We start from the raw sequence: 17,256 nt of genomic DNA, 5'->3' as shown, positions 1-17,256 counted from the left end.
ACAAGCCCCTCTTTGGGTTCAATTAATTTGCTAGAGAGATTCACAGAGCTCAGGAAAAATAGTTTATTTCTGTTTATGGGTTTCTTGTAAAAGCATGGGATAAAGGATACAAACGAACAGGCAGGTGGAAGAGATGAGGAGAGCCAGGTATATGGACAGGGACGTAGATCTTCCACGCTCTGTCTGCCTGTGTTTTTCCCACACCTCCACCTGTGCACCAAGCTGGACGATCTCCAAACCCCCTGCTGTTGGGATCTTAGGGACGTTTTCTTACTTAGGCGCGATCAATTATAAACTCCTCTCTATCGCTCTTCCCTCTCTGAAGGATGAGGGGTGGGGCTGAAAATCCCAAGCTTCTAACCATGGCTTGGTCTTTCTGGGGACCAGCTCCCCTCTAGGAGCTTTCCAGGGGCCCACCCAGAGCTGCCTCCATAGAACAAAAGAGGCTCCTCGTGCTCTTATCATTTAGGAATTTACACGGCTTTTAGGAGCTCTGTGCCAGGAGCCAGGAGCAGACAGACCAAGGCATATATTCTCTATTATCTCACAATTGTCGCTTCATGGCAGACGGAATAGAAATATTGGTCTCTCGGATGATTTTTAAAAAGAACTTCTGAGCCAAGAGTTTTAATCTCTTTTTCTTATATGAGTTTTGTTAATCAGCTGCAATACTGAGCAGATTTGTTTAATCAATTCTGTCCTTTGCTAGAGAGAAGAGGGCCTCAAGAGAGAGGACAGAAACTGATGGAACATGAAAAATTCATGGTTGGGGGGAAGAAAGTCCCTGCAACGGAAAGAAAAATTTTCGTGGTGTATAGAATTTGATCTATTAATAACCACAGCTCATCCCAGCTGATTCTCACACCACTGCGAACAAATTTGTTGAGGCAATGCTACTTCCAAACTTTGAGGGGCTGGTGAGTTGTACCTGCATGCCCTGGGCTTTGCTGCATATTCACGTATTGATGCCATGGAGAGAGGCAGGAAGCAGTTTTCCCAAAGGGAAGAGGTGGGAAGACAAGACCCCAAAAGGCAGATGCCTGGAGTCCTCATTTTATTTTGCCTCTCTCATAAAAGAAACTCATTGTTGATGAAGAGATTTAAGAGAATCAGATTTATATCACATTTATTTATTCATTCAACCACTATTTGTCGAGCGCCTACTGTATGCCAGGCATTTTGTGAATTGGCTTTGTGAATGTGGGCTTTGGACTGAAATTCGGCTAAGTCCTCATCCCGGGAGAAGCCTTCAGTTTATCCTGAAATGACAATGTGGTGGTCAGGATGGGGGTGGGCGTGGGGCCCTCCCATCTCCTGGTGCCTTGGTGAAATGACCATTCTCAGCCAGAGCCCCCAGATGCCGGAGGAAACCATGGCACCCCACAGAGGTTGGTAAGCTATGGGTCGTCATGGCAACAGATGAGCTGGAACTGGGTGTGAGCACCCCAGCTGGGAGCTTACTGTCTCCTCCTCGTCCTCTGCCTGGGTCCTCGCCTGACGAGTCCTTGCTTACCCTTGGATTGGTTTCCTGGATGTGGGATTTGGCTGGAGGAGAACAAGCCGAGGGAAGGGGGCTGCCGGGCAGGGGAGAGGGTAGTAGAGACACTACAGGTTCGGATAGAATGAGAAGCTAAAAAGCCGACCACTCATTGGCCCCTCATTGTGCGCCAGGCACTGTGCCATCCGTGATCGCCGCTTCTCAGCCAATTCTCACGATACCACCGTGTCCTCCCCCATCAAAGAGGCAAGGAAACAGGTTTAGAGGGGCCGAGCTAAGGTGAGAATCTGGGTCTGTCCGATTCCCACGCCTGGGGGAGAAATGCCCACGTTGAGAAACGCCAAGTAGAAGTGGTTCTGAACAGCAGGTGCAGTGTACCTGGGGGTGTGGCCACAATCCAGATTCCTAGGCATGGCCCCAGACCTGCTGAATCAAAATGTCTGGGGGTGTGGTCCGGGAATCAGAGCACCAAGAGGTCTTGGAGGTTGCCTCGTCTGAGAGAGGCTTAGGGAAGAAGTGACTTGCCCTCCGTCCCAGGGCTAGTTAGGACCAGGATCTGGGAACCAGAAGAGGGGACAGTCGGCCCAACCACTGAAAGTTGCCCTTCACTTATGATGACAAGTCTCCATCTAACCGGTGCTCCAATCATGAAAAAGAGGAAAGAGAGCAGCCCTAACTGGTGCTTATTATATTTTCTTTCCAGCGTTTCTGCCTGCAAGGCCAACCTACTTCCTCGCCCGATCACCAGGGTAACCATCACTCCCATCTTGACAGTCAAGTGCGTACACAGCTTCTTGCACCCACATCCAGGGCCGCGGGACCCAGCCCTATAATCAGCCTCCCGCTGCCTCTGTAGACAGCCAGCAGCAGCAGCTCCCTGCTCTCTGGGCCCCTCACCCCTTCGCAGTTCTGCAGACACCCCTCCCCACGCTCACATGCTGAGCTCTCTGCTTCCCTCGCCCACTGCCTCCCAGGAGACAAATGTGCAATCTGCTCTCAGCGTGTATCATCACCTCTGGAGGGAGGAATCTGCCCTCGAGTTGGGACACAGCCCAACACACACGGCCCACACAGGAGGAAAAACACCCCCTCCAAGGGGAAAGGGAGCAGTGGCAGTGAACAAACACCCCCTCTCCCTCCAGAGACAGCTGAGGGGGCAGCTGGAGTTTGGGAACGGTTTGCGAAGTGATGATCAGGAGAGGGCCCGCGGTGGCTGGGGGGGAGGGTTGGGGGAGGGGGGAGGCTGGGGGCCAGATCCTGTTGCTAAGGAAGCGGCTCCCTGCCTAGGACATCAGAGCCCCTCTGTCACCACAGACACCTGGAGTCTGCCCTGCAAGTGATGCGTTTGCGTGCCCTTTAAAACCCCCTCAGAACAGTTCCATGAGGCCAGGCTGCTGGGGTCCTGGGGTCCCCATCAGGACTTTACAGGGACCAGCTCTCTCCCTCCTCACTTATTCCTTCCCTTGGCCCCCCTGTCCCCCCTGTCTCCTAGGTCCTGAGCCATTTACTGAGCCCTAGGGATCAAGGATTCCTATCCTGATTACTCCCCTTTCTGGTTTCCCTGCAGCCTGAGGCCAACCCCTTCAGACACCTGCCCCATTTCCTGGCTGGGCCAAAGCCTTCCTCCTGAGGGCTTGGGCTCTGGCAATCCCAGAGGCTGCTCGAAAGAGCCCGCTGAAACGATTAAAGTGCAAGAGAGTTAACTCCTCAGTGAGCCAACTTTGACCTGTGGGAAGCAAAAGGCAGGAGGAAGATTTACTGCCTCCTTCCTATGGACGGTTCCCAAGCCTGGGCTTCTTCATAGCCTGTCTGGAGATGCCCTGTATGGGACCTGGCTGGGCCTCTCCCTGAATTGGGGGGGTCTGCCTGGTAGCACGGTGATGTTCGTGTATTTGCTTCCCATCCTGCCCCACCTCACCTCACTGTCTCTCACCCTGGCTGCCCTGGGATTGTACCTCTTAAGGAAGTGTTAGCACTTAAACATTTCCTCAGACTTTTCTAGGGAATCTGGACTAAGTTGGCACTAAGATTCACATAGAGCAACATTCTCGTTCTAGGTCAGCTAGCCTAATTCCCTCATTTGTCAGAAGGAGCTAAGGCCCAGAGAAGTTAAATGATTCCATCAAGGGTACAGCCAGTTAGTGGAGATTCATGATGTCATTATTCATTACTTTATGCCTACTCATTACTTTAGCAAATAATTAACAAGCACCTACTATGTACCAGGCATTATTCTAGGCACTGGGAATGTGGGGGTGGATAAAATAGACAAAATCTCTGCTTTTATGAAACACAACATTTGAATGGAGGATTGGAGAAGAAGAAGACTATAAATGAGATGAATAGGTAAAGTATTCAGAATGTTAGACTAATCAATGCCAGTGGTGGGGCTGGTGGGTGTTACAGGATGAATGGTGACCCCCCCCACCAAATTCGTAAGTTGAAGCCCTAACCCCCAGGACCTCACAATGTGACTGTATTTGGAGACAGGACCATTAGAGGTGCTGAAGTTAAAATGAGGCCATCAGAACAGGGCCCTAATCCAAGATGACTGGTGTCCATATAAAAAGAGGAAATTCAGACAGACAGAGACCCCAGGGATAGGCACATAGGGGAAAGACCAGGTGAGGACAGAGCAGGAGGGCCGCCTTGTGCAAGCCTCAGGAGAAACCAACCCTGCCTACACCTTGATCTTGGAGTTCCAGCCTCCAGAACTGTGAGAGAGTACATTTCTGTTGTTGTCAAAGTCACTGAATCTGTGGTATTTTGTGATGGCCGCCCTAGCGGATTAACACCGTGGGATTTTAATTTCATAAAAGGCATCCCGAGCTGGCCTCATCGAGAAGGTGATGTTTGAGTAATATCCTGAAGGATGTGATAGAGGGAGTTCGCTGACAATCCAATGGAAGAACATTCCAGGCAGAGGGAAGGGCAGGTTCCTTGGCTCTGACTGGGATCAGACCTCGAGTATTCGAGGAATAGTAGGGAGGCCAGGGGGCCTGGAGAGAGCAGAGTGGGCGGGGGTAGGAAACGGGAGCATGAGGTGGGAGAGGTGAGGTGTGTGGGAGGACATCCTCTGTGCCAGATGGGGAGTCACCGCAGAGTTTAGAGCAGTGGTCTCAATGGTGGGGGGGAAGGGCATTTTGCTCCCAGTGGACATTTGGCAACGTCTGAAGACATTTCCATTTTCAACTGGATGGGGGTAGGTGAGGAGAGGTCAGGATAGGATACGGGCATCTAGGGAGGAGAGGCCAGGGGTGTTGCTAAATAGCCTACCAGGCACAGGACAGCATTTCTCTCCCCTTCCCCCACAGAGAATTTCCAGGGCCCATGGAGTAACAAGGTTGAAAAGCCCTGTTTTAGAGCATGAGGTGACTGAGTCTGACTTTCGTGTTAATACGATCACTCTGGCTGTGTTGGTAAGGCTTTTAAAAGTAGAAGGGCAGAAGCCGAGGCTCTGTTATCCAGGTGAGAAATAAGGGTGGCTTGGACCACAGTGGTTGACCTCCTCCCATGCCAGTTTAGTGCCCCTGTTCCAGCCTCCCTGCCTCCCGCCTCTTTCTGTCTCTCAACAAACATTAACAGAGCCCTTAGTGGTTAGCTATCCTTGCTAGCCATCACGTCAGGTACTGGGTAGATTGCGGCAGATGTGGCCCGCTAGGAACCTCATGTAGCTCACCCAGAACCAAGCTGAAGAGGAGGGAGCTACAGGGAGCCGCTGCTGACTTGGGGGGCAGACGTTGGCCAGTCTGCTTGGTGCTGCAGTGGAGCTCTGTTCTGCGGTGGTCATCAGAAGCTGCTTTCTACCCAGACACTGAAGAAGGCACAGGGCGAGCACTGGGTGGGTGATGTCTCCATCCATCCAGCTGCACAAGCCAAAAATGTGGAAATCATCCTTTCTGCCTCAGCCTCCCTGACCTCCACCCATACCCCAGTACATCAAGGGTGGAGCAGCCCCCGAAGATGTGAACCTGTTCACATCACTCCAAGGTGGTCCTTCTCCATCAGTATCCCAGCTCCTGTATTTTTTCCATAGCAGTTATCCTAGCTTGTAGTCAGATATTTAATCACAGTAGATGATTATTGGATCAATTTCCATTGTTCTCCTTAGGATGTGTGCTCTGTGGTGGGAGAGCCTGTAGCTGGCTTGCTTCTTATCTGTAGACCTAGCCTAGAACAATGCTTATCATATAGCCAGAATTCTTGAAGTATGTTTTGAATGAATGGATGGATAGCAGTACTAAATTCAGAACTAGAAACCACATAATCTCTCTGATGTAAAAACTTCTAAAATATTTCATGCATAAAACATACGGAATGCATACGTATATTTGAAGCATAACAATAAAACAAGTATGTATTACTATCTAGTTCAAAAAAGAACACGGGCACCTGGGTGGCTCAGTTGGTTAAGCGACTGCCTTCGGCTCAGGTCATGATCCTGGAGTCCCTGGATCGAGTCCCGCATCGGGCGCCCTGCTCAGCAGGGAGTCTGCTTCTCCCTCTGACCCTCCTCCCTCTCCTGCTCTCTGTCTCTCATTCTCTCTCTCTCAAATAAATAAATAAAATCTTAAAAAAAAAAAAAAAGCTGGGACCAAAAAAGAACACATCCCCTGTGACTTCTGTGTGCCCCTCCTCGGTCACATCTTGGTCCTAGAGATTAACAATATGTTTTGTTTTGTTTTTAGAGATTTTACTTATTTATTTGAGAGAGAGAGGGAGATCACAGAGGGAGAGGGAGAGGGAGAAGCAGACTTGCCGCTGAGCGGAGAGCCCAACACAGGGCTCGATCTCATGACCCTGAGATCATGAGCTGAGCTGAAATCAAGAGTGGGAGGCTTAACTGACTGAGCCACCCAGGCGTCCCAACAATATATTACATTTTAGTGTTTATCGTCTCCTTTTCTTCTCTTGGCCATTTTAACCACATAGGGATATTATATATACATATTATTGTTTTTGAACATTATGTAAGAGTTTCATACTGCAGATAATCTTGGGCAATTTGCATTTATTGCTCAATATGTTCATGAGATTTATCTTTATTGAATTATGTACTTGTGGTTCATTTTCACCGTCATGGTTTTCCATTGATTTGAGTATGCAACAACTAATGTATCTATTCTCCGGTAGAGAGGCATTTGAGTTGCTACCAGGATTTTGCTGCTGTGAACCTTCTCACGCAGGTCTCTGTGCAGGTGTGCTAGAGTATATGCCTTGAAGAGATTTATTCCATTGGGCAAGTTAATGCCAAATTATTTTCCAAAGTGGTTGCACCAATTTGCACCAGCACCACTTGCTGGGTGTGTCCATTTACCATTCCCTGATTATTAAAATAAGGTTGAGCTTCTTTTCATAGGTTTATTGGAAATTCCCCTTCTGTAAGGTGGTGGTTTGTATATTTTGCCCATTTTTCTACTTAGTTGTCTTCCTACTGATTTTTTGGGAGTTCTTAATTCTGGACAGCAATCCTTCTTTGATTAATTTGTTATGAATATCTTTTCCCAGTCAATTGTTTGTCTTGTCACACTGTCTTTGTGGTGTCTCTTCTGATGAATACCAGTTCTAAATTTTCATTTAGTTAGATTTATCAATCTTGTATTTTATAGCCCGTGCTTCTTGTTCTCCGTCTTCGGATGTCATAAAGCTATCCTCGTGTATTTTCTTGGAAAAGTTTGGAAGATCTGACTTTTGCATTTGGGTTTTGCTGTTGCTGTTGTGATGACATAATGAACTCACTTAGGCTGGTGGTGGAGCTTCAACTGGTCTTGCAACTGATCATGTCTCTGTGATGGCAGAAGAGGTGAGGTAGGTCCAGGAGCCATTTTCATGCAGGAACCACAGTGCCAGATCCCCACAGCTCGTTTCTCTGTCTTGGTTTTGCCACAGAAGGAAGAAATGCACTTGGTGTGCTAGTTCATTTCTCTTTTCTTCACCATTTTCCTAAGAGAGTCGCCCTCATGGGTCCTGTATATTTTACCGACAGTTCTGACCTTCTTGGTGCATTTAGCCGAGTTGCTACCTACAGGTTCAAGCCCAGAGAGCCACGTTTAGGTTTTTAATTCACATGATTTAATAATCATGTGATGTATGGTCTGAGGTAGTAATCTAATTTAAACATTTTCCTCATACAGATAATGGCTTAGTTTTAGTTCTGCTGTTGTAGAAAATTACTGCCCATGTAGTGGCTTAAAAGCACACAAATTTATTATCTTATGGTTCTGGAAGTTAGATCTGGGTTTCAGTGGGCTAAAATCAAGGTGTCATCAGGGCTACATTTCCACTGAAGGGCCCTAGGAGAGTTTATTTATTTCTTGTATTCCTTTTCCTGCTTCTAATGGCTGTCTTCTTGTGGGCCCCTTCTGTTTTCAAAGCTCGCAATGGCTGGTCAAGTTTTCTCAAAGTCTGATGATGACTTTCCTGCCTCCCTCTTTTGCTCATGAGGACCCTTATGATTACATTGGATTTACCCAGATAATCTAATACGTATCAGATACATAAGATAATCTCCTCATCTCAAGATCCTCAAATGAGGCACATCTTCAAAGCCTCTTTTGCCAAGTAAGGTAACACAGTCACAGTTTCCAGCGATGAGGACCTGGACTTCTTTGGGAGGATATTATTCTAGAATCACAGACTCAACAGATTCAACCACAAGAATCAACAGCTTCAGCACACGGCGTATTAAATATTTTCTGAGCCCAGGGACAGGGAACACCGATGGTAATAATGCTTGCTATGTGCTGGGAATTCCTCTAAACATTGTGTGCATATTATCTCATTTAAGTCACTTAAGCCGTTGTGCTGAGTACTACTGTTATTCTGATCTTAGAGATGAGTAAAGTGGGGGACAGAGTGGTTAAGTAACTTGCCCACAGTAGGAAGTAGCAGAGCCAGGATTCTAGGCATTTGGCCAGAGCCAATCCAGGCAGTTAGACTCTGAAGTCCATGCATTTAACTACCAGGCTTTTGTTGAATGAATACATGACATGAATAAATCTAGCTTCTCTTAGCTGTGTGCTTATGCCTAAAGTCATGTAACCTCTCTGGGCCTCAATTTCTTTATCTATGAGATTGGAATAGTGGTGCATCTTATCTGTACTTCACAGGGCTGCTTCTAGGACACATGGAGACAAGTCATAAGAAAACAATTCAGATAAGAAAAACAGGGCTCCAAGACTCCTTCCATTGCATGTCACTGGCAGAGCCGGGACTGGGACTAAAGTTTCCTGGCAGCCAGGCTGGGGCAGGCTATTTCTACCACAGGGCAGTAACTACAGCAGTTATAGACTCTAGTCACCAAACTGACTTCATCAGTCTCCTGCCCTGGAGCAGCCAACATCAAAGCTATGTCTGTGTTTCAATCAGGTTTTCATTTAAGAATATCATCAAATATCAAATGATGGTGTTACAAAATCTAAACATGAGATAATACTTCTTAGCTGAAACAGTAAAGTTTATAAATATGATTTAGTATCAGTTAGAAACCAAGGGGAAAAGAGGACAATTTCAGAAATTGACAGGAAAGGGAGGCTGCAAGGTATTGCTAAGGAAAACCACCTCCCCTGCGTCTCTGCCTCTTCTCCATCCTGATCTCTCCAAGCTCCCCCCCACCCATTTTTCCTTAATGTGGAGCAGGGATCGGAATACCTGGATTTTATTTTTTAAAGATTTTTTTTTTTATTTGAAAGAGAGAGAATGAGAGAGAGAGCACATGAGAGGGGGGAGGGTCAGAGGGAGAAGCAGACTCCCCGCCAAGCAGGGAGCCCGATGCGGGACTCGATCCAGGGACTCCAGGATCATGACCTGAGCCGAAGGCAGTCGCCCAACCAACTGAGCCACCCAGGCGCCCTGGAATACCTGGATTTTAGCCGTGGGGTAACCACTGACCATTTTCAGAGGCAATACTGAATTAAAAAAGAGCACAGTGGGGGAAGACTCACGCTACCAGATATTAGGACATTTAACAAAGACATAGTGATAAAAACAGTGCAGAACAGATCTAGATCAACAGAGCAGTAGTGAGAGCCCAGAAACAGGGACGTGTGTCTGTTAAGAATTGGTATAGGACAGAGACGTCATCACACATCAGTGGAGAAAAGATGGATTGTTTGGTGGGTACTGCTGGGCAAATCTGCTCACTATGCAGAGAAAATAATACTTTATTCTTGGTTATACCATATGCCAGGTGAACTGCAGATGAATTAAGACCTAAATAGGGGAAGGTGTAGGAGAGTATTTGGGTAGGAAAAGATTCTTCAAGGAGACCCAAAAAACCCCACTCCACAAGGCTAAAATTAGATGCATTTGTATATATCAAAATAAGGATTTCCCCTACACTGTAGGATAGCAAAGGCCAAGCTACCAGGGCACGTGAAAGATTGGGAGAAATACTTGCATTGTCCAAGACTGACATGAGATTAATATTTAGAAATATAGGAAACTCCTTCAATTCATTCGGAAAAATAATAGGAAATCTAGCCAAGAAATAGGCAGAGGATGTAAATAGTTAATTCACAGAAAGAAAAAAATCTCAGTTTCTTCATTATATGGAAAAATGGGTAACGTCACCTATCAACAAAAAAATTAAATGAAATTACAATGTGATACTACTTTGCTATCAGATTGATATAAATTAGGACATCAGATAATACTAAATGTTAGCATATGAAGTGGGAAAACAAGAATCTTTCTGTCTTCATGTACCACTGGTGGGAGTGCAAACCGGCAAAGCCACTCTAGAGGGCAACTTGGCAGAGTGAAAACAAGCATTGTAGACTCCATGACCCGGCAATTCCCTTTCTATCTTATGGTCCATCAGGGACACGTCTAATATCATTCCAGTATTGTCTGTGGTTACAAGGAACTGCTGGCAACCTAACTGTCCATTTTTTAAGGAATTGATAAGTAAAATGTGTTAGATGCACAAACTGAATGCTATTAGTGGTGAGGTCTAATGAACACCTAGAATTATATAGGTAGCCCCATGAATAAATCTCTAAGACATTATGTTGAGGGAAAAACAAGAAACAGAACGGATTCTTAGCACAATACCTTTCATGTATTTTAAAAATAATACAGAAACTAACAGCATCTTTGGAGGATATACACAAGTCCTGGGACATATCTTAACATACAAGAGAGGGTGCGCATGGCGAGTAGAGCAATGGGACGGTGGAGAGGGAACGAGTGGAAAATAACAAAATAAAATTAAAAAGAGCTCTCCTAGGAGCTGAAGAGTCTGCTCAACATAACTTTTGTCCCTGAGGTCCAAAAAAATCGCCCCAATGCCCTTCCCATCGCTTCCTATTCTTAACAGAATCAAATGCAAGCGACTCAGTGTCGCTGCCCAGAGCAGGGCCTTTCTCTAAAAAGGATCTGCCTCTCCCTTCCACTCACCTCGCCAAGCCCTGGCTTCCCTGTACTCCTAGCCGTACGTCCCACAGTCAAAACAAGCCCAGATTTCAATTCGAAATGGGCTTACTCTTATTTCTCTAGGAAAGTCTGATTGTTTAAGATTCGGTTTAAGTGTTTCCCCTCCGGGAGTCCTTTTCCGGCCGCAGCGCCACCCAAATGCTAGCCCCTTCAGGACTGTATTCCAATACACCCTTTCCCGCATCACCTGCGCACACACCACGCTGTAATTGCTGATTTTGGGTACGCATCCCTCCCCCAGGGCTAGAGCTGAGCTAGGGTAGTCTCCACGTACACAGCTTGCCTGCTGTGGTGGACAATCACACGAATTATCGAAAGGTTATTCCTGCAGGTTAAATACGACAGCAGCCCACCTCCCTGTCCTTCGCTAACCCTGCCATTGGTTCAGCTTCTACGCCCCCGGCCACCGCCCCCAGTCCGCCTCCGCAGGCTGCAGGAGGAGGAAGGTTCTGCGCACGCGCCATAGGGCGGGGCGCGCTCGGCCGGGGGCGGGGCAAGGGGAGAGGAGGGCGCCGAGGGGCGGAGGGGGCAGCCACGGTGCAGCGCGGCAGTTGCGTCCGGCTCGCGTGCGCGCGGCGCCTGGGGGGCGGGGCTGAGGCGGGCTTGTGGCACCTCCCCCGCCTCTGGCCCCGCCCCCGCAGGCCACCCGCGCGCCTCGCCCCGCCCCCTCGCCTTGCCCTCCCCGCCCCCCGGCGGCCGCGCTCCTTCTCCCGCCGGCAGCTACCCTCCCGCCGGTCTCCCGCGGCCGAGAGCGGGAGAAAGTCCTGCCGGTGGGCGGCCGCGGGGCTGCGAGCGTCCGGCATCCCGGGGCCGCTCCGGCCCGGGCGGCGAGGGGGCCCGGCGGTCCATGCATCCGCCGCCGCCCGCCGCTGCCGCGATGGATTTCAGTCAGAACAGCCTGTTCGGCTACATGGAGGACCTGCAGGAGCTCACCATCATCGAGAGGCCGGTCCGCCGGAGCCTCAAGGTGCGCCCCGGGGAGGAGGAACTGCCCGCAGGGAGCCTGGCGACTGGCCCGGGCCCCGACCCCGTCCCGTTCCCTTCTTCCCGAGGCGGCCCGGGACCCTCTCGGAGTCGGGCTGGACCCTCAGTCCTCCTCCGGTCGCCGTGTCACCCTAAACCGGCCCCTGCCGGCGCCCCTGCTTCGACACAGCTTCGGTTCTCCCAGCTCGGACCCCCCTCCCCGCGGGACTGACCCCTCGGACGCCCTGGGCTTCCCCCAGTCCCCCGGCCCAGCCCGGCCCGTGCGCCTTCCCCAACCCGCCCCCAGGAACGGACGGTCCAGCGTCGTCCCCCAAGCCGCTCCTCCCGGACGGCCGTGGCCCCTCTTCCTTCCGATCTGCGGGAGCTGCCCCTCGAGGCCGCCGCCGCCTTGTCCCCTCCTGAGTGCCCCCCCCCACCGGACCCCGTCCCACTCCTCAGTCAACACAGATCCGCCCCTCCTCCCGGAGACACGCCGGATCCCACTTTCCCCTTCCTCTATCCGAGCAAGCTCGGGTGCCTCTGCCCCCTAGTCGGCCAGGCCTCCCTTCACCTCCCACCCAGCGCCCAGGCTACCGTCGTCCCGCTACGGATCTTCAAAGCCCTCTCGACCCTTCGCCCCCATCCTGAGTCACCACACGTCCTTTCTTCCCAGCCCCTCCAAGACTCCACCTGGGACCCTGATCCCCACTCCCCGCCTTGAGGGAGTCAACCTTCAGTTCGCTCCCCCACCCCGCAGAGTCATCTTCGTCCCAGCCTCCAACCCTCACTGCCAGTAAACCTACTTTAGGGACCACCCCCTCCCCCAGCCGTCCTCTCAAAAGCTCGGTTGAGCTCTTCTCACTCCCACCTGCCGCAATATCGCGAATCTTTGATTTCCTTCCAGCCCTAGAGTTTATTCCCTTCCCTTCCCCCACTCCACATTTCGTCTTTTTCATTCTCTCTCGGTTGCAGTTTGCCTCCATCCCCCTTGTAGCGTTTCCTGGGGTGGAAAATGCTGGAGAAACAGCTTTGGGGTATTAGAGATTTAAAAGTACGTATTTATTTTATATATACATATAAAATCGAGTTCGGCAGTGTTATGAAGCCACACTGTAATTTTCAAGCTAGAATAGTTTAAAAAAGAAAAAAAACAAAAACAAAAAAACTCCACCACCCCAACCCAACAATTCGAGACGGAGACCTCTGTGGTTGAGGTCGGCACCTGGAGTCCTCAGACTCTTGATTAGTTTTCAATGATAACTGCTTAATTGCGGAACTTTTTCATTAGTCTCTACTTATATGGGGTTCCCGGAGGGTCACTGGGGGGCAAGACTAATCCACGTTTGTGTGCATAATTTGTGTTTTACACTTGACAGACACCAGAAGAAATAGAAAGATTGACAGTTGATGAAGACCTCAGTGATATTGAAAGGGCTGTTTATCTGCTCAGGTATTGCTCGAAGTCTTTCTGTGAATTTGTTGCTCGTTCCCTGTGGCTCAGCATGGATGAACGCGTTGTGAAATGTTGTTACGGTTATGTTCAGATTTACCCAACCGCTTGAACGGAGTACTTTGGCACGCATAGCATTTAATTATGTTGTAAGCTAAGATTTTGGTATGGACTTACATGTTTGAGAATTGAAATCCAGTAAGACAACCAACTTAAAGAATATTTCTTGGAGGAGGAGGAAGAGAACAGCTTAAGGACTTGAATTGGATCTCCTTCTTTTTTTATTTTCCAGCTTTGGTTGTTCTCCCATAGATCCAGTAAGTTTGGATGAGACTTAAAGAATGTCCAGTGATTAATTTTAAGTTAATAATAGAGTATGAACTTACATGCTATTTACTATATAGAAAAAACTCCACACAAATAGAGTAGCTCAATTTGTTGCTCAGGATATCCTGTTTATATTACTTTTGCTATGTAAGCCTTGTAATTTTGTCTGAAAGATTTTAAAATTTAATTGAGCCTACTCTCATTTAAGTTTAATCTTGCAAGCTCTGCAGAATTGCTTAATGCAAGTGATTATTGCAAATATTTATAAAATTTCTCTCAACTAAAAAAAACTTTAGATTTAACTTCTTAAAAGCTAATGCAGTGAACATTAATGAACTTATCTGTGAAAATACTTCCAAAGCAGAAATTTTCCCAAGGTATTTTGTGTATATTTGTTTTAAAATTTCTCTTTAACTTACAGCCACATGTTTTTCCCTTTGGCAAATTAGTTTTCCCTTTTGTTTTTTAGAACAGATTTTGAAAACTAGTGTTATTTACCTCCTGAGATATTTATCATCCTTGTTTCCTTAGCTTAGGTCAGCTTTGCCAGTTTCAAGTGCTGACAAGTTTCTTGTTCTCGTTTCTAATTTATAGGTCATGCTTCTAGTTCCATGTTATTCAGTGGAGGATCCTGTAAAAAATTAAAAATCCCTCCCCATGACTTCCAGTCTCTTAGTTATTTTTTAGCTTATTCATGGCCTCTTGGGTTTCTGTTCTTAGTTTAGTCAGAATTGTAGCATGCTTGTAATTTAGACCATTCTCATAATTCTATCACTTGAAAATGTTTCTGGGTATTAGACCTTATGTTGGTGTTATTTCCCCTCCTTTGGTGATCTTTGGTAGCATGGTGTCCTTGTTTCTCCCTATTTATTTAAAAGAAAACTTTTATTTATGTATGGATTAACAGTAATGTATTTTTGATGTTTACATAGAGAATAATTCAGTGTTTAATCTTTTTTGATACTTTATTATATTTGAAGCACTCTATTCCTTAGTAATTAACATGTCCAAAACAGTGAAAAGTAGTTGTAAACTTCTGCCTTTTCCCCGAATTCTTTTGTTTGGAGTAGGTAGACAATTGACGAACGTTTGGATAAGTTTCTTTTAACATACAGCAGTTAATGATTTGTAAAAAGTTCCTACTGGATACTCCTGCTGAAGTCTCTTCTTTTGCATAAACTCCGGCTTACAATTAGGAAATGGAGAGTCTTGCTCTGCTTACTTGTGACAGCAGATACCTTATTCTAGATATCAGTGACAAGGCTTCTTTTTTAGGACAGTGTACTTGTTTTCTATTTTGCTGTTATTGTTTGTTAGTGAACTGGGTCATCTAAGTTGTCTGTATTTCTCAGACACAGAACACAAGTTTCTTCCAGTTCTGGAATTTACAAAGCCTTTCAGAGACAGATGGGTCCTCTCCTTAGAGGAGAATTTTGAAAGAGATCTGATATCTCCTTTAGTTTCTCGTGGCTCATCTACCTTGAAGGAGTTTTGCAAGGTGACTCAGAAGGCGAACACTAGTGTGGTTGTGTATGGGTTCTCTAGCGGAGTTCTTCTTTGTATTCTTACCATCTCACCACCTCCTAGGGGAAACTGGGATTTCACCTTTAGGCCAGCTTCTGAAGGGATAACAGCACACTGCCTGAAAGGTTCTTTCTTCCTTGGGATTCCGGGGAAGGTATGGGATTGTCTTATAGATGAGTTCCAAACTTTGCCTCTGTTACAGCCTCTTCTGCTCTCTTGTATTGAGCCTTTTATTTTAAATGTACTTTGTTCCTTTTTTTCTTTCATTGTACTTCCCAATGCTATAGAACCTCATACTGAGATCTGTTTTTTTTTTTAAGATTTTATTTGTTTATTTGAGAGAGCGGGGGGTGGGGTGCGGGGGGGGGGAAGGGAGAAAGAGAGGGGGAGGAACAGAGGGAGAGGGAGAGGGACAAGAGACTCTGTGCTGAGCATGGGGCACGGAGCCTGTGGGGTTAAATCCCAGGACCCTGAGATCATGACCTCAGCCGAAATCAAGAGTCAGATGTCAACCCACTGAGCCACCCAGGTGCCCCCTGTTTTTTTTTTCTTTGATTTTCAGATTGATTTTGAGTGCTTTGCCTTTTCCTTTGTATTAGATATTTAATATCCAGATTTTTCCCCCCCTTTGAATGTCGGATTTGTCTCTTTAGTTTTCTTACTTTGTATAATAAAACTCTTTTGGAATCTTAGGTTAAATTAGACTTCAGACAAATGTGTTTGCATCACACATGTTTTGTATCAGTGGAGTGGAGGTTCTGATAGCATTTAAAGTGAATCTAATATATAAAACATTATCTCTAGAGTACTGTCATCCAATGAAAAACAAATTACACAGTTCATTCTCTCACTCTTAAAATATGGCAGATCAATTGTTAATGCAGTTTTCATGATTAAGCTTAGAACATCACAGTATTTGAAGACATGACACAGATGAATTTGTGGTTTTGCATAAATACGATGCTGATACATCCATATCTGTGGCATTTAGTGATGAAGCAAAACAGCTTTCCTAATAGTCACAGCTTGTGTCTTCATCAAAATCCTATCGCATCATCTTTTTCCTATTCTCTGTTGTCTTTGTGATTTTGGCATATATTTTAGGAATGTATTTAAAATATGTGAATAATTTTGTTAGAGAAGAGCCCTAAGTTTGTGTACTGTGCTTTCATTAGGTAAGTCTTTACTTAGATATTTCTGATTGCCTACCAGATAAATTCCAGACCCTCAAACTTGGCCTAAGGGACTCCATCTTAGCTGTGCAGTGTGATGTTCCCCCAGGCCCTCAGCTTTTTTTTTTTAATGGCTTGATTGAGCTGTAGTTCATTTGCCATACACTTCACCCATTTAAAGTGTGCAGTCCAGTGGATTTTAGTGTATTCACAGAGTTGTGCAACCATTGCCACGATCAATTTTAGAACATTTTCATCAGCCTCCAAAGAAACCCTGTACCTATAAGCAGTCACTCCTTACTTCTTTCTACCCCATCCAGCCTTTGCGAATCACTAGTCTACTTCCTGTCTCTATGGATTTGTCTATTCTCTGGACATTTCATGTAAATGAAATTATACAGCATGTGGCCTTTTGTGACTGACTGCTTTCATTTAGCGTAATGTTTTCAAAGTTCATCCGTGTTGTAGCATGTGTCAGTGCTTTCTGTTGTTGAGTAGTATTGCATTGGGTGGGTGTATCACATTTTGCTTATTCATTCATCAGTTGATGGACACTTGGGTTGTTTCCACTTAGTCCTTTACTTTTTAAAGCAGTCCTGCTGGCCTCTTCACTGTTACTCATATTCATCGTGTTCATCCTTACCTCTGCTTTTCCCTGTCCTGGAGGACCTTTCATTACACCTGTTCAACATTTTCCATCTCCAGGATCCAGCTGTGGTCTTGCATCTTTCATAAAGCCCTTCTGAACTGCTGAAACCACATGGAGCCCAGGCTTCTCTGAGTTCCCCTATCACTTATGGAGGGCCTCACTCAAGGAGTGATTCATCACTACATTGTATTCCTTAACCTGTGTGTGTGTGTGTGTGTGTGTGTGTGTGTGTGCCCGT

At 46.7% G+C, this 17,256-nt stretch overlaps 1 protein-coding gene across 1 annotated transcript in view; it reads left to right on the top strand.

The window, feature by feature from the left end:
- The first annotated feature begins 11,764 nt into the window (after positions 1–11,764).
- PPP4R4 (protein phosphatase 4 regulatory subunit 4) overlaps positions 11,765–17,256 on the top strand; it is a 105,226-nt gene continuing 99,734 nt past the window's right edge. Inside the window, exons 1-2 of the mRNA XM_021679663.2 lie at positions 11,765–11,900; positions 13,273–13,346. Coding sequence (XP_021535338.1) covers positions 11,781–11,900; positions 13,273–13,346 — 194 coding nt within the window. The 5' untranslated portion in view covers positions 11,765–11,780. The remainder of the gene's footprint in view (positions 11,901–13,272; positions 13,347–17,256) is intronic.

Source organism: Neomonachus schauinslandi, chromosome 9, assembly GCF_002201575.2.
Source record: "Neomonachus schauinslandi chromosome 9, ASM220157v2, whole genome shotgun sequence".
Classification (NCBI taxonomy): Eukaryota; Metazoa; Chordata; class Mammalia; order Carnivora; family Phocidae; genus Neomonachus; species Neomonachus schauinslandi.
Note: the sequence above shows the minus strand (reverse complement) of the source record. Positions and strands in the feature narration are given on the sequence as shown.